Below are 27,101 nucleotides of genomic sequence, written 5' to 3'. Positions count from 1 at the left end.
CCAATGGTTAGGAGAGACTGGACCTCTTGTAAGAGAAATTGCTGGTGAGAGGGGTCCTGAAGAGGGACCAAGAGGGAGGGTGGGAAGGTGGGGTTGAAACAAACCGAAGGTGGTATCCCAACTCCACCGTGTGCAGGACCCAACAATCCGAAGTTAGCTGGGACCATGCAGGGAGGAAATGGGAGGGGCGATTGTAAAAGGGAGGAGAAGGATCCGGGAGAACAACTGCTGGGCCATCCTCGGGCGTCCCTTCAAAAGTTCTGTTTGGGCCCCGTCGGTGGTTTAAGGGGGCCCTGATTTTGACCCCCTTGGGGGCCAGACTGCCTCTGTCGATTCCCCCAGCCACGCTTTCTGCTGAAATCACGTCGTGGCCTAGGCAGGGGGTAAGCGCGGTGAGGCTGGGGCCGGAAGGACCTGTGTTGGTCACTGGTGTGTGCATCCCCAGCGAGTGCATGATTACATGATTGTCCCTCAGACTTTGTAATCTGGGATCAGTCTTGTCTGAGAAGAGCCCCGGCCTTCAAAGGGCAAGTCCTGAATAGTTTGTTGTCATTCAGGAGGAAGGCCTGACACCTGAAGCCAGGAGATACACCTCATTGTCACTTCTGAAGCCAGAGTCCTGGCCGCAAAGTCTGCTGCGTCCAGAGAAGCTTGGAGGGAGGTTCTCACCACCTTTTTATCCTCCTCAAGCAGGGCCGCAAATTCTTGGCGGGACTCCTGGGGAAGAAGCTCCATGAACTTCCTCAAGGACGTCCACGTGTTATAGTTGTACCTACGTAGGAGGGCTTGCTGGTTTGCCACTCTAAGTTGAAGGCCCTCAGCTGAATATATTTTGTGGCCCAGGAGGTCCATGCGCCTAGCCTCCTTAGACTTGGGAGCAGGAGCTTGCTGGCCATGACGCTCCCTCTTGTTTACCGATTGAACTACTAGGGAACAAGGAGAAGGGTGCATGTAGAGATACTTGTACCCCTTGGAGGGTCCCATGTACTTTCGCTTTACTTCCCTGGCTGTGGAAGGGATCGAGGCTGGGGACTGCCAAATGGTGTCCACGTTTGCTTGTATAGTGCGGATAAATGGTAGGGCCACTCTAGTAGGGGCGTCTGCAGATAAGATGTCCACCACAGGGTCCTCTATTTCAGGGACTTTCTCCACCTGCAGATTCTTATTCTGCGCCACTTGTCTCAAGAGGTCTTGATGGGCCCTTAGGTCAACTGGGGGAGGGCCGGAAGAGGATGTCCCTGCCACAGCCTTGTCTGGCGAGGAGGAAGAGGAGAGGCCAAGGACAAGAGGGTCCTGTGGGGGCTCCTGTTCCTGAGGTGCGGCATCAGACTCAGGTGGGACCTGGGTGTCTGCAGGTGGTACCAAAGCCTCATCTGTACCCATGGGGGGAGGGGGGACTTACGGTTGCCTCTGGTGCCCGGTGTTCTGACGGGGCACACCGTGGTGCAGCTGAGGGAGCACCCTGGGCTTGGTGGTACGCCCACGGTATCCAGAAAGACCACTGATGGGGTACTTGCTCGTGGCCTTGGCTCTCAGGAAATATATGGCTGAGGACATCCGAGTCACGATCCTGTGGATAGGAAACGCTACCAGCCTGTGACAACACCGAGATGTCTCTTGACGGCCAAAACAGTGCTGATAGACCCTGAGAGGAAGCCATGTCTTGGGTCGGTCTTTCCTGGGACGGCACCGGGGAGTGGTACTGGGAACTGTAACGGTGCCGAGAGGTCGACCGGGATCTCGAGTCCCTTCGCCTGGAGTGGCTGCGAGATGTGCGGTGCCGTGAATGGTGCCGGGAGCCGGATCAGTACCAGGAGTATCTGGCAGGCGAACAGGAGGCCGGGTGGTGCTGTGAGTGCAACTGGTACTGCGACAGAGAGCAGTGCTGGGACTGTGAGCAGCGTCAGAAGCAGGATCGGCGTGATCGAGAGCATTGGTGAGACCGAGATCTTGAACAACATCTCTCTGTGGGTCTGACAGAGGGCGGCCGCCGTCATGGCTATCAGCTCCCTTGCCGCGGAGAAGGTCTCTGGCGTAGACGGGAGAGCAAGCTCAATCACAGGGTGAGCCAGGGAGCTTTTAGGCACCGGACTCAACGGCCCTTGTAGGACTGGAATCGACGGTGCTGGGCGATCCATCTTCGATGGGCGTTCCTTCTGCGGTACAGATGGTGCCGAGACAGTTGGAGTGCTGTGTTGCTTCCTAGGCCGCGGGGACAGGGAGCGGTGCCGAGCCAACGCCGTGGCTCCTTCGCAGTATCCGAGCCAAAGGAGCGCTCCTCACAGATGCAGGCTGTTGAGCACTCGGTACCGACGTTGCAGGGCTAAGTGCCGCCTCCATGAGGAGCTGTTTCAGGTTAAAGTCCTGCTCCTTCTTCGTCCTCGGCTTAAATGCCTTACAGATGCGGCACTTGTCAGCAAGGTGGGATTCCCCAAGGCACTTGAGGCAGGCGTTGTGGGGATCACTTATTGGCATCGGCTTTTGGCACGCTGAGCACGGTTTGAATCCCGTTGACCTGGGCATGAGCCCCGGCACCGGGGTGAAGGGAAGGGGCTAATCCTCGATCCCCCGTCAGCTATATACACTAACTATATCTATACACACACACACACACACACCACAACTAACACTAACTATAATTGTAAAAACTCGAACTATAAACACAACTAACAGTAAAGAACGATAAGTAAGCTCGGGGAAGTGGAGATCAGCAAAGCCGCACTCCACAGCTCCAACGACCGTCACGGGCAGTAAGAAGGAACTGAAGGGCCGTTGGGTTGGCAGGGGTATATATCCGGCACCATAATGGCACCACTCCAGGGGGCGACCCAGCCAGCCCACCGAGTGTTGCTAGGGTAAAAATCTTCCGACCAACTTGCACGTGGTGCGCGCACACCTAATTGGAATAGATATGAGCAAGCACTCAAAAAAAGAACAGTAGGTTTATATTTCCATCATGGGTAAAAGTTAACAATGGGTTGTCCTGAGGTTGTGTGTTAGAAACGATGAATTTTGTTACTGATCTGGAAAAGGGAGAAGAGCAGTGAGGTGGCAAAATCTGCAAAGGACATAAAGTTAGATAAATCATGACCAAAGACTACTACGAGAAACTTCAGAGGGCCCTAGCAAGCTACGTTAATAAGTAACATGATGGCAGACAGGGTAATGCATATTAATAGGAGTAATTTGAATTTACACACTTTACCAGACTCTAGTTTAACTCAAAACTCAAGGGGAGGCAAAAAGACACTGGCAACTGTTGGCAGCTCTATGAAAACTTGTGCTCCACTATTAGAGAACTGAAAAGGACTTCCATAAGTAAAGGGGACTGAAAAGATTGGGACTGTTCAGTTTTGAAGAGACATGATAAAGGTATACAAAATAATGAATGGTACTAAGACGGTAAAGAGTACGTTATTTACCCTCTTCCATAGTACAAGAAGTTGGCAGTGAATGAAAATACCTTCTACAAGATGCACCAATGTCACAAGGTATCATTTAGGCCAATTGTTTAACAGGATTTAGAAAAGGTCAGAACATTTATAAGGATAATGGGAACATTTAGAGTCATATACTTCTAATTCTTAGTAATGTATCAACAACATTTTAAACAATCATTTATTTGCAATGACAGGACAAGTAGAGAAGGAGAGAGAGAGGCCTTGCCAAACCAGATCTTTTAAAAAAAGATAGCAAAACCTTTGTGAATGTTTGTTTTCTGACGTTCATTTTTAGTACATTTTAACTTTCCTTGCTGTTTCTTTCTCTTAACAATTAAACTTGAATTGTTTAACTTATTATACCAGGAGTCAGGATGTTCGTGTGCAACAAATGGAGAGTGCTGAGCACTGAGCTATTGCTCACAATAAAAAGAATCATCACCTTTAATGACATGCCAACATGTGTAAATTATTGCTCAATTTGATCCATTTTCACCCACTTCCAGTATCTGAATTAAAACAGCAGTTATGTTAAACGTCAGTTAGTAGAAGAAAAGACCGACATATCCTTAGGAAGAGAAATGCTACAGAGCAGTTACTGTCACACTTGATTTTTTTTTTAAAACCAATTAGCCATTGATTTCCTGGCATACAAGAGTATTGTACAAATCTTAAATTTTATTTTCAGGTACTACCCTCTTTAAAAGATTTCTTTGTATTTACACTGCTAAAGATTTGTATAACAAGTTTATCCCAAATTAAATAATATTTAAAACAATCATGATTGCATAACTTTTCTACTTTAAATTATTAACCCAATTAGTGCTTTATTCACATTTTAAAAACTTGTACAATTTATTACAAATATAAAACAGTGCAGTTTTCCATACATTATCTCAACTCTGAGACAAACACTTAAAAGACATGGAAAAAGATTTAATTTCTATAAACATAACATTTGCATCACTCACATCCTTATTTTCAACGTCCTTCCCTACCCCGATTTAAAAAGATCAAACATACAACATACTGTAGGTTTATTTTTATTCAAAAAGTTACTGTCTCAAGACATAAATACAAATCAGATAACAGTACAATTAGGACAATAGAATGTGGAGGACAACAGGTTAAGGTAAATATATAAAACATTTTAGCTGGTTGAAAACAAAGCTGTAAGAACTGCTTTCACAAAGAAACACTCGTTCAAGAGTAAGAAAAAATCAATTTAAGTTTAAAATCATATATACAGTCCTCTCAGCAGTTCTATTAAATGCAGTGGTGTGAAAAACAATATAGGCAGTACTTTAAGAAATGAGAATATTTATTTATGTAAAATGAGTTAGGCAGATCTGGTTTTGAGTATATGGTTATCCCATGACTTAGTAAAATAATTACATTTTATCATGATCCTTTAGATAATCTATGGTTTTTGGCTACCACAGCCCAATGTTTAATTTCTGAATCTAAAAAACAGGAAGCCTTTTTGTGTTCACCCATTTGGGGAAATTCTTGTATTGCAAGCGTATTAAGGCATGGAATGATTAAAATAATATACCTCAAGAACTGAGAGACAACTGACAAAAAATATACATATGTAATATAAGTTAATATTTCCTTTAAAATGATGTCTAGCTGCCTAAGCCTTGCAAAATAAGTTGATGTCAAAATGGCATAAATCCACTTTGTTTTAAACTGATTTAATTTATTTGTGAAAGGACAAAAAATGAAGTTTAAAGCTTAGCTTTCAAAGAATATTATGGGGTGGTTTATGAATTTCTATTATCCAATCTAATTTACATACAGAGGAAATGTACTGTAACCTGTTAGAAGTATCTTTAACCTGAAGACTGCTTGCAAAGACAGATAGATAAAACAATATAAAATACAAATTTAAAAATCATTTTTAAAGCATGTATTCTCATGCTTTTCTATTTTTAAACATTGTTAAACTTTCAATATATTTCTGAAACCTCATAATTTTAAGTTGGAATTTAAAAGTAAGAAAAAACTAAACAAACTGCGCAATTATAAAATCAGCACCAATTTATATATATATATAATTTTATTTAAAATTTAGATCCCTATTCCCACACTCTAATAAGCTGTATAATTTTTGTTTAGAATTTTTCTGCAAACATACTACAATAAGCTTCTTTTATTTGGAGACAAAATACAGTGGCACTACTGGAAGGAATTTCACAACATTACATTTTTCTTAAAGGACAAGCAAACTTTCAGGGTTGATAATGGGGCGAGCATGACAGAATTATGTTACTTTCTGGCAGTTCTGAGAAGGCTAGAATGAAGCTTTTGGATTTGAAAAATATTTTAGATGAAAAAATTGATAACATTCTGCATTTAAGCTTACTCTTCTCCATGATTATCTTAACTAAAACAAAGCTTCTCTTGATGCAGATTAAGCATTTAATTTAAAATGCCAAAACTCTGCTGGTTTTACAATTCTAGAAAATCAATCCATCTGCCATTTCAGTTCATGTATGTAAACAAACCGAGCAGAGTTCATGATTATTTAGTACATCCAATAAATGTAAAAAAAGAGGAGCTCAAATCTGTACCAAGCACCTCTCAGAATGTTAGATTAAAACAAACGTGGAACACTTCTTATGATTCGGAAATAAACTAACACATAAAATATTGGTTTTTCAACAAAAACTGTAGCTTATCCTCAAACTGTTTACTTGTCCTTTACATTTCATTTTTCAGGCAAACAAAACTGCCCCTTCAATGCACTTGATCTTGAAAGCATGTCATTCTCCTTAGAGAAAAATCTGTTCAGAATTTCACTGTATCTACCACAATTTTGTATTTAAAAACTTCCTCTTCCACTTAGAAAATGACTTCATCATGGATTTATTTGCTGATCTTGTATTAAAACATTGACACTCCAAGAACCTAAAACAAAGAGAAAAAAATTTACGTATTAAAAGTTGCCTGCTAGTCAATTTCTATTTTTCCACAAATTCTAACTTAAATGTAAAGAACAAGACACAGAATGTATACTAAGATTATATCACACCAAGACACATACAAATGTTCCAATATATTTTAAATTTTCTATCCTCTCCTCAAACCAAAATTAGCAAAAATGAAGAGGATATTACCAAGTCTTTAGTATGGAAACAATACATCTCATATCTATTTATTAGTGGATCCTCAAAAAAATTGAAATGTGTTTCATCATATTTCTATGAATTTAGATAAGCAAAAATTAGCTAGTTTTTCCATGAGTTAACTATCTGGAATTCTTTGAAGATGACAATTTCTCAGGCCCAAAACAGAAGTCGAGTATCTTGTTCTTCAGAACTGTTAAAAAGCAGTTAGTCTTGGATGAAGTGGTCTATATGAATGTATGGTCTGGCGCATAAACTGTCTCTATTGGGGGGAGGGATAGCTCAGTGGTTTGAACACTGGCCTACTAAACCCAAGGCTGAGAGTTCAATTCGGGGGGAGGGAAACTTATGGATCTGGGACAAAATCAGTACCTGGTCCTGCTAGTGAAGGAAGGGAACTGGACTTGATGACCTTTCAAGGTCCCTTCCAGCTCTGAGATAGGTATATCTCCATTTATTATAAAAGAAGACATCTTGCCTCTCAGTTGCTGTCCAGGATACAGAGACTAAACAGTGGGTACTGATAATGAAGGCAACATATTCAGAAAAATACAACTAGTAAGTAATCTAATAAAAGACAAAACCTCACTTGAGAGACCACATGATTAAGTGAAAGAAAGCTGGATCTGGGTGAAGAATCTGCTCAGACTTATCTGACATCAAGGAGGGCAAGCTGCTTCCTGAACTATCAAAAGCAGGTTCCAGGACTGACGACTCCAAACCAAAAATATCCAGATGCATTCATTTTCCTCCTTTGCTTTGTATAGGACTTTGAGGATCAAAATATAGTGCAGTGCAACTATGTAAAAGAAATTTCATTCCCTGTTGTAGCAAGAATTTACACAATACTGCTGTGCACTTGCTCTTCTCTCTGGCATCAAACCAACTCTTAATGTTGACCTTGGCACTAACTACTAACATGCAACTGAAGTAAACTATAAAAAGGCATACAAAAATACATTGTGATGAGAAACCAGTAGTCCAAAGTGCCAATGACACTGTGTGTGCCACAAAACAAGTGAGATCACAGGGAACTATCAAGACTTATTTATAAACTAAATTTTGGATCCACATAGTCACAGAACCATCATAACTTAATTGCTTTTTAATGTGTCCAGCATCTATACCAAAGGGCACAAACTCCAAGAGTGAGAGATCTGTACAAGCAATTCCATGAAGAAACCTACAGTAACACTACCCAGGAGGAATGTATGTTTATAAAATTAGACAGAATAATTGGCTTTGGTTTTTTTTAAATATTGAGTGATACAATTCCTGAATGATGTTTATATATGGATTAATTATTGAAATCTTTGAAATAAGCAGTTCAAGACAGATTTTTCTTCTTTAAATTTAAGCAGACTAATTCATTTTGTCTTGCACATTCACTTGACTCAGAATATGCTCTGGATGCATGCACTTGCAGTACTGTAACTGATCATCTGCTGCCATCATGTGGTAATGCTGATAAACTGCAAGTACAGATGCATGTTAAAATTTAAGCTTTATTGAAGGTGAAAATTCCAGCAGAAGTATATGCTCTGTGAGAGAGTGTTTTAGTAGGAATGGGGTAAAAGAATGGGGCATGTGGCAACAGAAGTGAGCCTGTGGTAAAAGTGTAAGCTATGACGTAAGTTTTGAGGTCAGAACCATCAGACTGGAAAGGTATAATGGCCCTGGATTCAGAGGAATGAGCTCTGTGTAAGATGAAATTGGCGACCAGGATGAACAACATTAACATTTTAGTAAGATGAAAAAGATATTTACAACAGTTCCACTATCTACAATTAATGGAAAGGCATTATATTTTACATATGAAATAAAGCTTGGTGTCTGGTTGGTGTTCCCAACAGGTGTTATCTGAGGAGAGCACCAATATCCTACTGAAAAAGCCATACTAGTGCAAATCCTGGAATGACTTCCTGCTACCAGAAGATGCTTGCTAATATGGAGTATGTATGTGAGCCAGAAAAATGGATATTGGGCAGGGGATAGGGTTTAAAACTTTAATGGAATTTATATTATATATCCTTCCACTAAATAAACCCCACCCCATTATAATTTTGACTATATGTATGTGAAATGATTTTTTCCTAATTTCGTTTTTCTTCCTCATGCCCCCATGAAGGTTTCCCACAGAACATCTCCTGTTTCCCTTTCCTACTAGAGCCTGGCTGTTTGGGTGCTGCAGCTTGTTATTCTCAATGTAATTTTGTAATACTAAAAGAAAGCTGAAAATGGCTAAAAATGACAGTTGGTTCTGAGAAGGAAGGGAAAAGGATGTTTACAGCTATTTGCTTTCAGAACTAATAACCAGGCTACTTTTAACTGGACGTGACTGATGAAAGGAGCTGATTAAAGGTTCCTGATTCAGCTGTGACGACACGTTTATATGGAGGCTGGAGACAGCAGAGAAAGTGGGTGAGGGAAGGGAAAAATAGCTGTTCAAGTGGGAATCACAAGCTTTAGTGGCCTATGCAGCTAAGGCTTTCAATTAAAAAAAAAAAAAAAAAAAGCCTCTGCCCACTACAGATAATAGGGGAAACACATTTAAACATTTCTCCCCTATTTAAATTCTGTAACCTGTGTAGCACAAAGGATGTAAGTGATACATATTTCAATTGGTGAGAAGATCCCAGCCAACCATTGCTGACAACTGGCTGAGAAATCATGTGAATGGCTCATTCAGCCAGAACAGGGATCTTTGCCTTAGAGTCCAGTCACATAGTATATAATATATACTATTAATTGCTCCTACAGAAATGTCTTTCCACATTAGTAGTACTATCCTCTTATTTTGCTTTTGACCTAACCACAAAGAATTACACTCAGACCATGGAAAATCAGAAACTTGGAAATACCTTAGTATCAACAGCATGTAGTATTTCAGTTATCCCTACTTATAAATTCATGAATATTGTTTACATTAATTACTTTTCCTGTCATGAAAAAAGCCACTAGTGATATCATATGAAGTATCTTATATTACATAGCCAAATCCGAAAATTTTACAAAACAGAATTACAGCAGAAGACAGTTTCATCAGCTACATACCAGTTGTCAAAATAATCACAAAGTTCTCCTTAGTCTTTGATTAAGTTGCCACAATCTTGGGTATTCCTTTCCAGATACACACCCAGTTTTATTATATATTTAATCTTACAATTAACATTCTTTTTAGTTCCCCCCTTTTCACTAAACCTACTGATTCATCCATGATTGAAGCAGGGTCAAAGAAATCTGGTTTTAGCTCCGTCCTCTCTCTCCTGTTCTTTGATGGTGGCTAAAAAAAGGCAAGCAAACTGTCACCAAATATGTTAATAGTAAGTTACATTTAAGGTACAGGAAAAAGGAATCACTTATGTTGGAGCACAGATGATATTCATACTTTAAAAGCATAAAAATGTACAAAAACTAATTTTTATTCCCGCATAACTGTTTCTTTTTTGCTTTTTGTATGACAGTTTGAACAAGTTGTATATTAAGTGCCAAAAACTATTTTAACACATATGCAAACTCAACAAAAACTTAAAGTAACCTTCCTTTATTTCTTGAACTGGAATGCTTTGAGATGCATGGTCCCTATGGGTCATCACTCTTGGATGTGCATGCACTCTGTACGTCCAAGATTGGGAAGTCTGCAACAGCAGCATCTGTTGATTCACGCCTGCATTTCCTCATGCTCCCAACCGAAGGCATAATGGGCGGCATGGACCAACCACTTCACTAGTTCTGACCTATCATGAATCACAAGATGATCCGAGCAGAGGGGAAAGCAGGGTGGGTTGGGACTAACCACAGGGACCACACATCTCGGATAACTCTGCTTACTATAAAGTAACTTTCTTTTCTTCTTCACATGCTGGTCCCTAGGGATATCCACTGCAGGTGACTCCCAAGCAGTGCTCATTGAGGAGGAAGGTGAGCGGAAGTACGCTGTAGTAAAGGAGGTGTCTCTAGCTGAAAACTGAACCATAGTATGCCTAGTGAAAATGTGTATGAAGCCACAAGTAGCTGATCTATATATCTCTGATCGGGATATTCCCTGTAAGAAGGCTACCAATGCCTTGGCCACCAGCAAGTTATCAGGATCACTTGCGCAGTTGAGCTCAATGTTCCTGAGTATGGGAGGCAATAGGGGAATGGGAGTGAACGCAAACATCAGTGTATCTGACCCTTGCACCAAGGTGGTGGCCCATCTGGAGTTGAGGTCTTGGGCAGTCTGGGAGCAGTGTGCTGGGCACTCCTTGTTCTGTTAGGTTGCAAAGAAGATCCTAAGATGAGACCCCCTTCTCCTCCTGTCCTACTACTGAAAGATGCACTATAAATGGGTAGAGTTCCCATTCGTGAATCTGCGTGGAAACGCTTGCTGAGGTGGTCTGACAAGGAATTCATTACTGTTGAACATGTGCTACCAGGAGTGTGACCTGATGCATAATGCATCAGTTCCAGAGCTAGACTGCTTCTCTGCTGAGTAGGGTAAGTCTCACTCCTTCCTGCTTCTTTATATAGTAGATGGTGATGCTATTGTCTATTCTTGACCTGCATGCATGAGATCCAAATAATGGCTAGAAGTGTCTTGCATACTTTGTGAACCATCCATAGTGCGAATAGCTTGATTCGTAGCCTGGATTTGTATGGGGACCAGGAAACTTGGGCAGTTTGATTGTTGAGATGAACTCCTTATCCCAGTAGGGAAGAAGCATCCACGATGAGTGTCTTTGTAGATCGTGTGGGAACAAGAGACACATACACAGTTTTCCCACCAAGTGAGCAGTCAACATGTCCTGTGGAAAAGAAACTTTCTTGTCCAAAGGATCACTGTTCTGGGCATAGACGTTCTGTAGCCAGATCTGAAGGTGTCATAAGTGCAGCTGTTTTCATGGGATGACACAGGCGCACGCTGCCTTGTGGCCCTAACAGGACTAAGCAAAATCACACTGCAATCTGAGGGCTGAGATGAGGCAGCCGATGAGATTCCTCCTGGCAAGGAATCAGTTCTGAAGTAAATAGGTGCGCCCCATGACTGAGTTCAGTTCTACTCCGATGAATTGTATGGTTTGTGTGGATATTAAATTTACTTGGAGTCCTAAGGAACAATTTGAAGTGCAGCGGTGGTTGCTGAGTACTTCCTGGCATGGGTGACTATGAACAGCCAATCATTCAGATAGGAAAACATCGGTCTGCCTTGCTTAGGAAGGTAAGTGGCCACCACTGCAAGCATTTTGTAAAGACCCTTGGGGCTACTGAGAGGCCAACAGGGAGCACTGTGTACTGAAAATGTTGTTATATGTGGCTAATGAGAGTGCTATCGTCAAAGGGAATGTCCTCAGTGGTAGTTTGGTCTGCTCTGGGAACCCTGAAGCCATGAACCCCTTCTCATGACTACTGAAATAGCAAAGGAATGTGATGCTATGTCCAGTGTATCAAGGGACTCCATCATCCAGGATGGCCTGGAAGTGAGGCCTGCATTCCGGAGGCAGTTTGTTTGCAAAGTCAAATAGCTTGTTTTAATTCAAGGAATCGTATCTACACATGAACAACTGGTAATTTGCTATTTGGAATGCTAAACTGTCCAATGAGAAAAATCTTCCTTCTGAAGAGATCCAGCTGCTTTGTGTCTTTGTCCAGGGGAGTGGATTGGGCTGGTGTAGCTGACTTTTCTCTGTGACAGCCTGAACAACAAAGGTGTTTGGATTAAGCTGAGAAAACAAATATTCTGCTGCCTTGAGGGAAAACAAACTGTTTCTCAACCCCGTTTGGGGTTGGGTCACATGTGGCAGGTGTGCACCAAACCACTCTGGAGAGAGTCACACCCTGGAGAATGTCTAGGAACTCCTGAGTCAGATCTTGGACCTCCTCAAGCAGAACCTGACAAGAGTCTGATTCTCCTGAGATGGTCCTGGTACCGCTTAAAGTTGTCCACTGGTGATGGAGATGCTAGCGATACTGCCTCATCTGGAGAGGACAAAGAAAGCACTGCTGGTGGAGCTGATGCTCGTAGCTATTCCTCCTCCATCGATTGTTCCACTGGAGCCTCTGGTTCAGGTGGATGGTGCAGGAGGACAAGTCATGGAAGACCTCTTTTTAGAGGATTCAAGAAATATGTACTTCTTCTTGCAGTGATTTTGCCCTTATCTTCATGTTTCCACTACATGGAGTCCTAATGCTTGCTGAAGGACTCCAATCCACTGAGAGCGGGTGTGGAGGGCTGCCCAGAGGCTCCAGATGGGTTGATGTGAGGAGGAAGGGCTCAGGCAGGGCCTCATGGAGATCTCTATAAGGTACCTCCAGAACTTGAACTCATGAGATTGTCTGGTATATGGAAGGAAAGCATAAAAGATGCCACATTTTGAAGGAATGTTTGCTTCTCCAAGACAATACTGATAGTCCTGTGCAGGTTACTCACCAGGACAATCCGGGGACATTCCGCTTAAGGTTTCAAGCCTGGAACTTGGGACATAATAGGTGCTTGAAACAGTGAGGGAACTGCGGAGGTGGGGGGAGTGAAGGGGGATTCACATTATCCCCAACTCAATATCCAGAAGTTTAACCACTATTTATATTTACAGGTATGATGAAGCAGAACACTAAACAGGAGAAACAGACACTTGAAAATTCTGTCCCAGACTAAGTTGTAGAAAAGGAACTGGAGAGGCTATCAGACTATTTTCCCCTTAATGCCCTCAGTTGAGAGCATGAGAAAGTGTAGGGGCAGACCAACAGACACTGTTATTGAAGAGTTTCGAATCTCAGCCACTAGGAATGTATGTGCACGCCGTACTGAATACCCACAGGAACCACAATGTGAAGAGGAACTTTGAATAATAAAAAAAATGAACTGTGCTGCTAATATCTTTACATTAAAAAAACATCTCTGCCAAAACTGTTACAACCACCTTCAGGCTTTTTTTAAAAAAAACCACGATCACTAATTGTTCTGTGATGCAAAGAAAATAAGTTTATTTAAGAAGAATCACTGGCTTAGCTAATAATGAAATAATAGCAGGTTTAAATGAAAAAAAATCATTAAATTTTCTTACCAAGTCTATGTCCATGGTGTCAAAATCCATGCCTTCATTTAGGTCTTCGATTCGCCCTTCTGATGACATCATCACATCTTCAACAATCGGCTCCTCATCATCTTCCATCAGGCTTGTACCACGCCGACTGAAGAAATTAGAAAAAAAAGATTTATTTCACACTGGATCTGAGCTACTCAAAATAAAAAATAAAAACACATTAGAAAACCCTAGATATGGATTACAATTGTAATGAAGAGTGATGGAACTAAAAAAAGGAAGTGAGAGTTCGGTTATCTGTCGCTGAACCTGAATGACAAAACCAGGCCCAGCCCATGAAAAAAGCTCCCTTCTTATTTCATATGAAGAGAGGAGACTGGGAACAACAACAAGATTTGCTGTACACCATCATCTTCCTCAGCATTATTGGTGTGCGGACACAACAGATCTCAGAAAATATCAGACTCATGGCCAATTTATAGGACTCAAAAGAATGATTGTTGTTACTCTTTTCACAGTCTAAGGTGTTTAAATTGACTGGACTTTTTTTTATTTGGATCGGAGATCTTAATGAAACCCGACTTTTGTTTTACTTTACCACATAAAGGAACAGAACCACCTTCTCCAAGGGCAAGTCTCCTTGAGATACTCTGAGGATCTTCTCCCTTAGGAAGGATCAGAGACTAGATTCTCAGTTCTTTTGAGCTCTCAAGCTGAAAGTGGTTGAAAAAGAGGTCCTCTGTGACAGATGAAGAATCTGTATGCAGGCCCACCTTGTACATCTTTCCATTACACAAAGGGCATCATTTACAGTTAGTTACCTTATCAACCATCCTTTTGGTACCAAATGGCAATGCTAACAGCAATATCCATAACACTGAGAGACTGAAATAAAGTTTTTAATTAAAAAAATAAAATCATGGAAAAGCACATCTAGAAAACACTAAGATCACAAGAGTGAAGAACAGCTTACAGAAAGTAGCTGGAGGAAGAGAAGGTTACTCATCCTGTGCAATAAATGAGGTTCTTCAAGATGTCCCTATGGGAGCTTCACTGTAGGTGCAGCAGCACCCCCAGTGCCTGGGATTGGAGATCTTCATTAGCAGTGCCCATTGGACTGCACATGTGCATCTCCCCGTCTTGCCCCAGGAGTGGCATGTATATATAGCGCTGGGTAGTCCAACCACCCACCAGTTCTTTCTCTACCAGAAAGCTTATCTTTCAGCTCTGAAGCAGAGGGAAGGAAAGTGAGTAGTGGAACACTCAGATGGACACACATCTCAAAGAACCTCAGTTACTGCACAGGGTGACTAACCTTCTTTTCATCTTCGAGTATGTCCCTATGGGTGCTCCATATTAAGTGACTATAAAGGAGTGCCCCTAGTTGAAACGCTGGAGCTTCAGAGCAGCATTTACTGCAGATGATAGGACAGTGTGTCTGAGTAGCGCATCTGATGCTGCATTATGATTAATTGCATAATGGCGGCTAGAAGTGTCCATGGATGTCCATGTGGCAGCTTTGCAAATGTCAGCAATTGGGACATTGTTGAGAATGGCAATCGAAGTGGAGAGAGCAAGTGAAATGTGCTCTAGTTCAAGGAGGAGACTGTCAATTGTATATTTGGTAGGACAGGTGTATACACTGTGAGATCCATTTGGAAAGGCATTGCTTAGAAACAGCTGCACTTTTCTATCTTTTGGCCGTTGAGAGGAATAAGCATGGTGACCATCTGAAAGGTTTAGTTCTGTCCAAATAAAAGGCTAATGCTCGTCTTATCTCCAAGGTGTGTAACGGCACTTCCTCCTTATTGTTGTTTAGTTCTGGAAAGAAGCAGAAACGATGGATAGATTGGTTTAAGTAGAAAGAGGATGGTATGTTGGGTAAAAATTTGGGATGCTGTCATAACATAACCTTGTCTTTATGAAAAATCATGCACAGGGGGTATGCCACAGGTGCTCCAATTTCACCTACTTGACGGGCAGAGGCGATAGCGATAAGAAATGCTGTTTTTGTGGATAAGTGGACATAAGAGCAGATCATCACTGGTTTGAACAGTGGTCTAGTAAGAGAACATAGGAAGAGCTGGAGCGGGATCCCGTATCTTAGGGTAAAGATTTTGGAGGCCTTTCAGAGATATTTTCATGAGTGGGTGAATAAACAAGGAGTGGCTGTCTATATTGGGATGAAAGGCCATAATAGCAGCCAAGTGTACACAAATGGAGCTGGTGGACAATTCTAATCTTTTAAGGTGTACAATGCAGTTTAAGATGAGTGATAATGGAGCGCTCATTGCCTTGACATAATTGGTGATGCACCAGGTTTGGAATCTAAGCCCATTTTTTGGAGATAAGCATGACGACTTGTCTCATATCTGTTATTCAAGAGTACTTGTTTAACTGCCTCTGAACAGGTCATCTCTGAATCCCGGACCCATAGAGGTGCCATGCCTTCAGGTGGAGTATCTGTGGACTGGAATGGAGGATTCAATCTGCATCCTGCGTGAGGAGTTGTGGAGTCTGTCGCAGAGTGATTGGAGGGCAGTCATGCGAATAAGTTAAGTATACCAAATCTGTCATGATCATGTCAGAGTTATATGGATGACTTGGGCTCAGTCCCCTTGGATCTTTTGAAGAAGAACGGGAGGAAAGTCTTAAAGGTGCGGCACATTCCATGTGAGGAGGAATGAATTGCCCAGGAATCCGTGGACTAGGCCTGCTCTTCAGCAAAACTGAGGACATTGGATGTTCTCCGGGGTGGCAAAGAGATCTATGGTGGGGAATCCCCAGTGGCTGAAGATATGATAAAGGCCCACGTATTCAGCTCCCACTTGTGGTCTTGGGAGACTCTCATGTGAAATGAGTCTGCTGTGGTGCTCTGGGGTCCAGGGAGGTATGCAGCTAAGATGCTGATGTTGTGTTGGGTATGACAGTTCCTAATTTCAGTGCTTCCGAGCATAGGAAGTGGGGCCTTGCTCTGCTTTGGCTGTTGATGTAGAACATTCAGGCAATACTGTTGGTCATAACTCTTATAGTGTGATGTCTGATCAATGGCAGAAAATGCTGGTAGGCATTTCAGACCGCTCATAGCCCAAGGAGACTGAAGTGCAGGGTAGATCTCATAAAGAACCATCTGCCCTGCACCGTATAGTTCTGATGGTGCACTTCCCAACCAATTAAGGAGGCGTCCATTAGGTAAGTTCTTGACCTTGATGGGCAAGGACAAGAGCTTGTGAGGTTTGTGTCTGTGAGGTACATACACTGTACGAGGCCATGTCTGGAGACAGCGGATGTGTAACCTTGCACAGTTTACTATAAAAAGTAGCTGCTGCCATGTGGCCGAGTAGCTGGAGACAATGTCTTGGCTGAGATCTGAGGGCAAGTTCTCACTGTGAACAGTTCTCACTGTGATTGACTGCTGATGAAAATCTGTGAGGCAGGCTCTGGCTTTTATGCCATCCAGTTGTGCCTCAATAAATTCCAGGTGTTGCACCAGTATCACTGTAGATTTCTCCAGGCTTATGCAAAGGTCAAGGCTTGAGAAAGGCTTGTCAGTTGTATGGTGTGAAAAGCATCAGGTTCGGATGAAGCCTTGAGGAGACAGGTATCTAAGTATGGAAATACAACAATGCCCTGTTTGCACAGGTAGGTGTCCACTACCGCCAAGATGTTGGAGAACACTCAGGGGGCTATAGAAAGTCCGAAGGGTAGTACTTTGTATCAACAGTGATCGGTCCCCATGATGAATCGGAGGAACGGTCTATGGGCAGGGTGTATTGTGATGTGAAAGTATATGTCTTGGAGGTCAAGGGCCAAGAGCCAGTCGCCCTGTTCCAGTGTTGGAATAATGATGGACAGGGTTGTATCTTGAAGCATTGCAGTTTGACAAACTGTTGAGATTTTGAAGGTCTAGAACCAGTCACCACTCTGCCAGATTTCTTTTGGATCTGAAAATAATGGGAGTAAAAACACTTCCCTCTGCGCTGGGATGGGACCAGCAGTATGGCTCCCAGTTACAGAAGGTGGATTATTTCTTCTCGTAGAATGTGTTCATGAGAAGGGTCCCTGAAGAGGGATGGAGGGTGTGTGGGATAGATAGGAATGGAATGGAGTATCCTTCTTTGATGATCTCTAGAACCCACTTGTCCAAAGTAATTAGCCACCATGATGGAAAGAAAGGGGCTAAATGGTTGCCAAACTGGTGGAATGTTGGAGATGGTTGTCGTGACTGGAACAGGGAGGAGGCTTCTCAGGTCCTCAACCACACCTTCAATATTGTTGTTTAGCTGAAGGCATGTGAGAGGTAGCCCCTGGGGAAGTTGAATGTCTGCGCTTGTTAGGGAGCATTGTGTGTCATAATGTCGATGAGGAGTGAACGGTGGTGCTTGGGATCGTAGGGGAGGTTGGTATTTCCCTAGTCTCTTCAGTGCTCGCTTATAAATATCGAGAGGGCAGAGAGTTGCTTGAGAGTTCTTTAGGGAGGGTAGGGGACTCATCCGTGTGCTCTGCAAATAATTTGGGGCCCTCAGAGGGTAGGTCCTCAACGGTGGTTTGTACCTCCTTTGGGTGACCAGAGATGCCCATCTCATGACTACGACAATCATGATGGAAAACGTAGCAGTATCTGCAGAATCCAAGGCTTGTAAAGCTGGATGGGCTAAGAGGCGTACTTCTGACCTGAGCGCCTGGGGCTGCTCCTTCTCATCATCAGAAATGTCTTGGCAGAATTCCTGTACAGTAGAACCTCAGAGTTGTGAACACCAGAGTTACAAACTGACCAGTCAACCAAACACCTCATTTGGAATCAGAAGTACACAATCAGGCAGCACCAAAAAAAGCAAATTACATGCAACAGTACTGTTACATGTAAACTAATTTAAAAAAAGGGAAATTTTAAAAAAAGATTTGACAAGGTAAAGGAATTGTTTCCATGCTTGTTTCATTTAAATTAAGATGGTTAAAAGCAGCATTTTTCTTCTGCATAGTAAATTTTCAAAGCTGTATTAAGCCAATGTTCAATTATAAACTTTTGAAAGAACAATCATAATGTTTTGTTCAGAGTTACGAGTATTTCAGAGTTACGAACAACCTCCAGTCCAGAGGTGTTTGTAACTGAGGCTCTACTGTATCTTGGAATAATTAACATAATTGTATTTGCCCAAGACAGACTCATAGTTGGAGATGCAGAATTGGAGTGGACTGGACGAATAAGCCTTTTGGCCGAATAGGTACAGTCCAGGGCTGTCTAATTTTTTTAATCACTTATCGTGAATAATAGAATACCGTTTATTAGAATAGTTTTGGGTATCTTCTACATTTTCAAATATATTGATTTAAATTACAGCACGGAACACAAAGTATATAGTGCTCACTTTATTTTTTATTTGCACTGTAAAAAATAAATGTTATAGTATTTTTCAATTCACCTAATAAAGAGATTGCACTACAATACTTGTATCAAAGTTGAACTTACAAATGTAGAATTATGTACAAAAAAACCCTGCATTCCAAAATAAAACAATGGAAAACTTTAGAGCCTACAAGTCCACTCAGTTCTACTTCTTGTTGAGCCAATCGCTCAGACAAACAAGTTTGTTTGCATTTGCAGGAGATAATGCTGCCCACTTCTTGTTTACAATATCACCTGAAAGTGAGAACAGGCGTTCGCATGGCACTGTTGTAAAAAATATTTATGTACCAGATGCACTAAAGAGTCATATGTCCCTTCATGCTTCAATCACTGTTTCAAAGGACATGTGCCCATGCTCGATAACCATCCAAAGCAGTGCCGACTGATACATGTTCATTTTCATCACCTGAGCCAGATGCCATTGGTGGTTCAAGTTCTGTAGTTTATGCATCATAGTGTTGATCTTATAAGACTTCTGAAAGCATCTCTCCATCTTGTCCCTCTCAGATTTTGGAAGGCACTTCAGATTCTTAAACCTCACATTAGTACCTTCTTTGCATTTTGTCAAATTTGCAGCGAAAGTGTTCTTTTAAGAACAACATGCGCTGGGTCATCATCCAGGACTGCTATAACATGAAATATATGGTAGAATGCAAGTAAAACAGAGCAGGAGGCATACAATTCATCCCCAAGGAGTTCAGCCACAAATTTAATTAACATTTTTTTTTTAAGTAGCATCATCAGCATGGAAGCATGTCCTCTAGCCGAAGCATGAACAGACATACGTATGTTTAGCATATATGGCACGTAAATACCTTGCAGTGCCAGCTACAAAAGTGACATGTGAATACCTGTTCTCACTTTCAGGTGACAATGTAAATAAGAAGCAGATAGCATTATTTCCCGTAAATGTAAACAAACTTGTTTGCCGCAGGCTCAAAAGTTTTCCATTGTTTTGTTTTTGAGTGCAGTTATGTAACAAAAAAAAATCTACATTTTTAAATTGCACTTTCACCATTAAGAGGTTGCATTACAGTACTTGTATGAGATTAATTGAAAAAAACCACGCTTTTGTTTGCCATTGTTATAGTGCAAATATTTGTAATAAAAATTAAATATAAAGTGATCACTGTCTACTTGGTATACTGTGTTGTAATCAAAATCAATATATTTGCAAATGTAGAAAAAAAATCCCGAAATATTTAATAAATTTCAATTGATATTCTATTGTTTAACAGTGCGATTAAAACTGCAATTAATCATGATTAATTTTTTTTTAATCGTGTGAGTTAACTGCGATTAAATCAACAGCCCTAGTACAGTCACTTCCAATCCCAGTCATAAGGGGTGGATTTAAGTTGGTATTCGTGTCCCTTTTTGTGCACAGCATTGACAACTAGGTTATTTAGAGTGGGATAAGAAAAAAGAAATTCCATGTCTTTAGTGGGGACATAATATTTCTTGTTTGCTTGCTTGTAGATCGGTGGGATGAATGCTGGGGTCTGCCAGAGCACCTTGGCCAGGTCAAGAAGGGCCTCATTGACAGGTAGGGCTATTTTGGACGATGAAGAGGCATGCAGGATGTCTAGCAGTTTGTTCTGCTGTTCTTTCACTTTCTTCAAAAGGAACCTGGAGAGAGTCTGCTATCTTGCAAAACAGCTCCTGAAAAGTGTTTAAAGTCATCTGCTGATGTAGGGGGTGGGAAGTATGATAGCCTCATCGGGGGAAGAAAAGGAGTGGTAGTGTAACCTCCTCCTCCTGTTTTTCTTCCATGTCTGCTGTTTGGAGTGTCTTGATCTCTGGTGGTCGAGAGATGAATGGGGATGGCGAATGTGTATGCCTCCAGCTTTACTCTATGGGAGAATTCCCAAACTGTGATCTGTACATGGCCCACGGATCACAGTATGGCCAATGTGTAGGGAATGGCATGTGGGGTTGCAGCCATGGCATTCCGTCCTGGTTTGTTTGGAAGTTGCAGATAATAAGGATATGTAGCTAATGTGTTTTCTGCCTGTCCTGAATATAAGGGGGAGGGGTAGTTCTCCTCTTCCTCATCAGGGAAGAGCAGTGCCATCCTTAGAGGGGAAAGGAAGTAGTGCTGTAACTCCGGAGAAGAGGATAGAGGCGGAAGGAGGTCGTGTCTAAGTAATGGCAACAAAGGCAGGTCAGATATGAGCCGCTCTTTAGGATATCTGAACTCCGGGGAGGAGGAAAGAGCACCATTGGCACCGGCGGATGCATCAGTGTGGAGGGAGAGGTGCATTCGCTTGAGCAGCCAGCAGATGGAGTTGAGGTCCTGCATGGTGTCGAGGGTGTCAATGGTGCCAGAGAGCGCACAGGTGCAGAGCTTGGTTGATGCTGCATGTACTGTCGACACCAACAGAGTTGCCGGTGGTTTCATCCGTGCCATGGAGCCTGAAGTTGATTTCGTTGGGGTGTCCATTTTTGAAGGTCTTGTGCCCAGAGATGGTGCTGTCGGCTGCAGGTCTGCCCATTTAGGCTCTTTAGCTGTGATACCAGATGGTCTCTGGAGCTATGTCTCATCCCCAAAGATATCAAAGCTACTAACCTTGTAGGGGGCGGTGTTCTGGCAGGCTGTTTGTCAAGAGGGTGATGAGGTAGTTAGTTTCTTCCCATCAGCATAGGAAAAAAAACAGTTACTAACCTTTGTTCTTCGAGATGTGTTGCTCATGTCCATTCCATGCTAGGTATGTGCGTGCTGCACGCATGGTTGCTGGAGATATTTCCCTGGTTATAGGGCCCTTTGGAGTCACGCACAGGTATGTACTAGTAGGGGAAGAGGGGGCACCACTGGCACCGCACCCTCTCAGTTCCTTTGTGATGGTTAACTCTGACAAAGGGATTGGAGGGTGGGTCATGGAATGGACACGAGTAACATCTCGAAGAACAATAGTTATGAAAAGTTAATAACCATTTTTTCTTCAAGTGCTTGCTCATGTCCCTCCCGTGCTAGGTGACTCACAAGCAGTACCGTAGTAGGTGGGCTTGGAGTTCATGGACATGCTGACTGTAACAATGCTCTCCTAAAACTAGCATCATCTTGGGCCTGTTGGGTGATGGCATAAGTAAAATGCGAAGGTATGAATTGATGACCAGGTTCGGCTCTGCAGATGTCCTGGATTGGTACCTGCATGAGGAATGCTGCTGACGAAGCCTGGGCTTTTGTGGGAGCGATGGCTGGAGGGGGAACGTTTGCCTGTTCATAGCAAGCCGAATACAAGTAGTTATCCAGGATGAGATTCTTTGGGTTGATACTGGGAACGCTCTCATCCTTTCTGCTACTGCCACAAAGAGTCACATGGACTTGCGGAAGGGCTTAGTCCTCTCAATATAAAAGAAGGTGAGGGCCTGCCTAATGTCCAGTGTATGAAGCCATCGTTCCTCTGAGCTTTTGGACAATTGGCCCCCTCCTTGCTTGTTGATATAAAACATGGTTCCTGGAATGGCAGGATCAGGCAGAGCTTGCCCATGGGTGGTGCCGGAGGACCTGGTGTCGGAAAGGTGCCTGATGAACTCTGTTCCCTCCTGGTTCTGGAAGCAAGAGATAGCAGGTTCCCCAATGGGGCTGGATGGACTGGAAGAGAGAAGGTTCCTTGCCACCCGATAAGCCTCCAGAGTTGACAGCACTGTCAGTCCATTGGTATCTTGGTGGCTCCCTGGTGTCAGTGGAGGGTCCCACACCAAACTCAACTCTCTTGGTAGAGTCAGCGGTGCCGATGCATGTCCAGGGGTAGAAGAGCGGCCCAGTGTGGGTCTCACGCTGTCTCCCTGCTTGTTCCTCTCTTGCACCAGCAAGCACCCTCAGTGCGCTGCTTTTTGTGCTTCTTACATGGCACCGGGGATGAAGAATAGGGCTGGGAAGCGCTTGGTGCCGAGGGAGCACTTTGCACCAATGCTGAAATACTCAGTGCCAAATTGGACTCGCTCGGCTCTGAGACAGGCTTGAGGGTGGCCTCTATGAGGATAGCTTTTAGTTTGATGTCCTGGTCCTTCTTAGTGTGGGGTCTGAAGTCTCAACAAATTTTACACTTGTTCTTAATGTGAGTTTCCCCAAAGCACTTTAAGCAACATAAGTGCAGGTCACTCACAGGCATACGTTTGCCACGAGAGGTACAAGACTTGAAATCTGGGGACTGGGGCATGCTCTGCTCCTGGGACAACTCTCCTCTGATAAGAACTCCACTAACTATGTAACTATCACTTTCAAAAACTATATACGCTAAACTATTAACACTATGAACGGAAAAAAGGTCCAAAATCACTAGGAAGAGACTAGCCAAAGCAAGGCAGTAAGAATGAATTGAGAGAGTGTGGGACTTCAGCACCCCTTATACCAATACACACACGCATGGCTCCAGAGGGTGCTAGAGCTGACACAACAGATACCGCTAAGAGAAAAATCTCCGGCAACAGTACATGTGGTAAGCACATACCCAGCATGGAATGGACATGAGCAAGCACTTGAAGAAAAGATTTCTTCTTAGAAGGATGTGGTGAATGAGGGTTGGTGGATGACCTAGCAGCGTGAGAGAGCCACAAAAGGGAAGTGTCCAGACCATGGTCCGATGCTGGACGCAATGATCTCTCCATGAGAAGTCATAGCCAATGTCTCTGTCTTTTCTGGCCCTGGCAGTCAGATTGTGGCAATGGGTACACTTCTGCGGGATGTCCCCCTCACCCAGGCAGTGGATGCACTGTGGGTGACTGTTGCTTACCGGGAATGCCTGCTAGCAGGAAACATACCTCTTAAACCTAGGAGATCCGGGTACAAGGATGAGGAAGAAAGCTTCCCAGTCGGGAAGGGTGGGAAGTGGCAAAATGAAATCCTAAATTACAAATTAACAGGGAGGGTAAGAGGAAGGAAAAATGATAAAGAAAAGAACTAGCTACTAAACTAACAGGTAAGGCACTATATAACAGCTCAAAGGATAGAACGGCTGTGCTCTGGATTCTGTCCCATACCAAAGGCATTTGAGAAAGAACTGGGAGGTAGATGGACTGCACAGCAGTATATATACATGCCACACGGGACATGTGAGACAGGGAGGTGTGCATGTGTGGCCCAACAGGTACTGCTAATGAAAATCTCTGATCCCAAGTGCAGGGAGCACTGCTGCACCTACAGTGGAGCACCCATAGGGACATCACTCGAAAAAGGAATCACTCTTGGTTCAACTAGACAGCCTGGTAGCTGGAAGGAACTGAGAAGTGGGTCAAAGCCATGGATCCTTTTATATGCTTGGGTCTAAATGTTCAGAGCCATGAGAGAGCACAGTCCCAAAGGCCAAAGCTTTCTAGCATGTTCTGGTAACAATATGTATGTGAAGGTGCTTCCCAAAAACACGGACTTCTACAGGCAATTCTTGAACCTACACAGACCAAAACTCCTGCCCACTCTCCCAATTCACTACAAATCATTGGCCCAAGAAAGCAGCACTGGCGCTGCAGAATGCACTATGATCTGGACATTTCACCCATCATTTATAACAGCCTATATGAGTGTGGGGTATTGTGTTTTCCCTCTCTGCCTAGCAAAAATGAGACAAAATTTTAACAGTCTTAGTTTAAAAAAATTAAAAATATATGTTATTATTTTGCAAAATCATGCAATCATTAAAAATTTGAAGCTCCCTGTAACTTGTCTTAAACCATCCCCATAAGAGCTAGTTCTAGCAATTACTTGACCAGGATAACAGTAGTTGTGACACTCCTTTGTAAACTCATTGAGTGACAACCAGATGATTGGTTGTGTGCATGCCTAACATGGGAGACACTGTTCATTAATTTATAATGTGTTAAATTCATTGTTAGTTTTGTCATTTGGAGCAAGTAGGCAATGTTTTACAGTTCTATTTTTTTAGATCTGTGTAAGTAAGTTTGGATAATCATTAGTACATACCACTGGACTTCTTGGACTAAACAACTTCTCTGAACTTTAAGTGTTTGTTTTTCAACAGTCACAAAAATTAAATGTGACCTTGGAATCAAGATTACTACTTCTACACATATAAAACTATTATTTTAATAATCTTTTTACTCAGAAAGATACTGCATTCGAAGTGTATTCTCCAGCACAATTCAATACAGTATACCAAAATTTGCCACAGATAACAGTTAATTTAGCATCAGATTCAAGTTCATATCTGTATCAAATTTATGTCATGCTAAAAGACATACTATTACTTTAAATCTTTGGAATCTATATGAAAAAATAAAAATAGTAAGAAATGAAGCAGCTTAAATTGCTTAGTCATATAAGTTAAGTTAATTTTATCTTAGCTTCAATTTATTTTGCAATTGCTTCCATCTCTAGGCATTTCTAAGATGCTAATTGCCAAGATATCAAGACAACTCAAAAATAGTAAAATTCAAAAAGTGTAATAGGGAACTATATAGATATCTATAGTCTATGAAGCCGTGCACAAGAAAATTGAAAAAAATATATAATCTTTTTGCTCAGTCTTACTCACATGGCATGCTGCAAGTTAGTTCTCAGTTTGACATAGTTCATCGCTGCCCTCTCTTGCTGTTGCCTGGCTGCTTCTTCTTGTTGTCTTTGAGCCAACATCCACGTTACCTGCGTGCTAAAAAAAATGGTTTTCCTTTAAATGTGAACTGGTTTCATATTTGAATGGTAATACAGCGTATGTGTTAGTTGTTTCTACATACTTGTAATCAAGTGGAGCTTGATGGTGTTCAGGCTGCATTGGATATACACCCATGTAACTGTCTTCAGGTCGCAACCGCTTAGGCTCCCTCATGATTGTGGAAGTGAGCTGTGGCGTTTGCATCATGACTGGTGTGTGCATTGTCTGCTCCCTGTTCAACCACATGCTGTCACTACTACTGCTTTCTTCAGCTGAAAGTGAAGAACAATATCAGCATATACTTTTCACACCAATTTAAAATCAAATTATTTAAATATGACAAATATAGAGTGATATATCTGTCAAGGTGTCCATCGGGGATCAATAATACATTTCTTAACTTTTAAGAATCTGCAGAATAAAATGCCTTGGCACAACTGATCATTGCATAAATTACTTTAAATACCTTACCACTAAAAGCAAATTGTTTTTTCCTTCACTTGATCTGTGCCCATGTCTTATCATTCAGACTTCCTATTCAGGGTAGCATTGCAAGAAATATATATACACAAAATTAGGTTGTAAAGATATATTAAAGATACATTGAAGGACAGAGATACTCTTATCAATCTGACCAATATGAAAACTCAAGGTCAGATCCCCAGCTTGTGTAAATGAGGTTGGTTTCATTAACTTCCGAAAATGTCAATATATTTTGTCAGAAAGAAAAAATTCACACCTTCAGGTATTTTCCGCTTCCCTGTTGCTGGTTTTGTTTTCTTATTCCTTACTGTAGAGCCTCGACTGCTGATTCCGCTAATGACTGACATAGTATCATCATCACCTCCAGCTAGTAAGGAATTCCTATAAGACATGAGAGGAAGCCACACATCTTCTCTTCGTAGAGACATCTGAAAGGTCATGAACTTCTCCAAGTAAACATACCTTTAAAAGAAATAATGATTATAAATGTGCAGAATATATTAAGACATTCCTATATTTTAAGAAATGTAAATTTGATTACTCAAAAACTTGCATCATAATGTCATCTTCATTCCTAATTTCAAAGACTTTTATAATCTAATTAACAAAAAAATATTGCCAACAGCAAACGCAACAAGATGTCTAGACTTGTTCATCCACCTTAGTGTGAAAATAACTGAAACAAATAGTTTGCCTTGTTGTGATCAGACTTGTTTGCTCCAGTGTAGTTACTCATGGCATATCAAAAATTCCATTTTAGAGATTATATACACATTTACTACATGAACAAATAAAGGTTACTTGTAACTTGGCATATTCACACTTATGGATAATGTGCCAACTGGTGCAACCTAACAATCTCTAAGCAGTGCCCGTTAGTGCGTACATGTGTGCTCTATTACCCCTTCCATCCGTGTTCAACATTCTGAGGGTGAGAGACTATGCAAGTGGATGCTGGGCCTTCTAATATCTCAATTCCATCTACTGCTGACCCACAGAAACAAAGATAG

General features: G+C 42.1%; 1 protein-coding gene across 3 annotated transcripts in view; it reads right to left on the bottom strand.

The window, feature by feature from the left end:
- Window positions 1-4,470: 4,470 nt before the first annotated feature.
- Window positions 4,471-27,101, bottom strand: part of STAG2 (stromal antigen 2) — a 170,287-nt gene continuing 147,656 nt past the window's right edge. For all 3 annotated transcript variants that reach the window (XM_050964464.1, XM_050964467.1, XM_050964466.1), the window contains exons 29-34: window positions 26,348-26,553; window positions 25,691-25,880; window positions 25,492-25,605; window positions 13,615-13,741; window positions 9,777-9,854; window positions 4,471-6,353 (exon numbers count right to left, since the gene is read on the bottom strand). In XM_050964464.1, the coding sequence (XP_050820421.1) occupies window positions 6,330-6,353; window positions 9,777-9,854; window positions 13,615-13,741; window positions 25,492-25,605; window positions 25,691-25,880; window positions 26,348-26,553 (739 nt within the window). In that variant the 3' untranslated portion in view covers window positions 4,471-6,329. The remainder of the gene's footprint in view (window positions 6,354-9,776; window positions 9,855-13,614; window positions 13,742-25,491; window positions 25,606-25,690; window positions 25,881-26,347; window positions 26,554-27,101) is intronic.

The sequence above is a fragment of the Gopherus flavomarginatus genome, chromosome 8 (assembly GCF_025201925.1).
Source record: "Gopherus flavomarginatus isolate rGopFla2 chromosome 8, rGopFla2.mat.asm, whole genome shotgun sequence".
In the NCBI taxonomy this organism is placed as follows: Eukaryota; Metazoa; Chordata; order Testudines; family Testudinidae; genus Gopherus; species Gopherus flavomarginatus.
The sequence above is the reverse complement of the archived record's forward strand: the minus strand, read 5'-3'. Positions and strand labels throughout refer to the sequence as shown.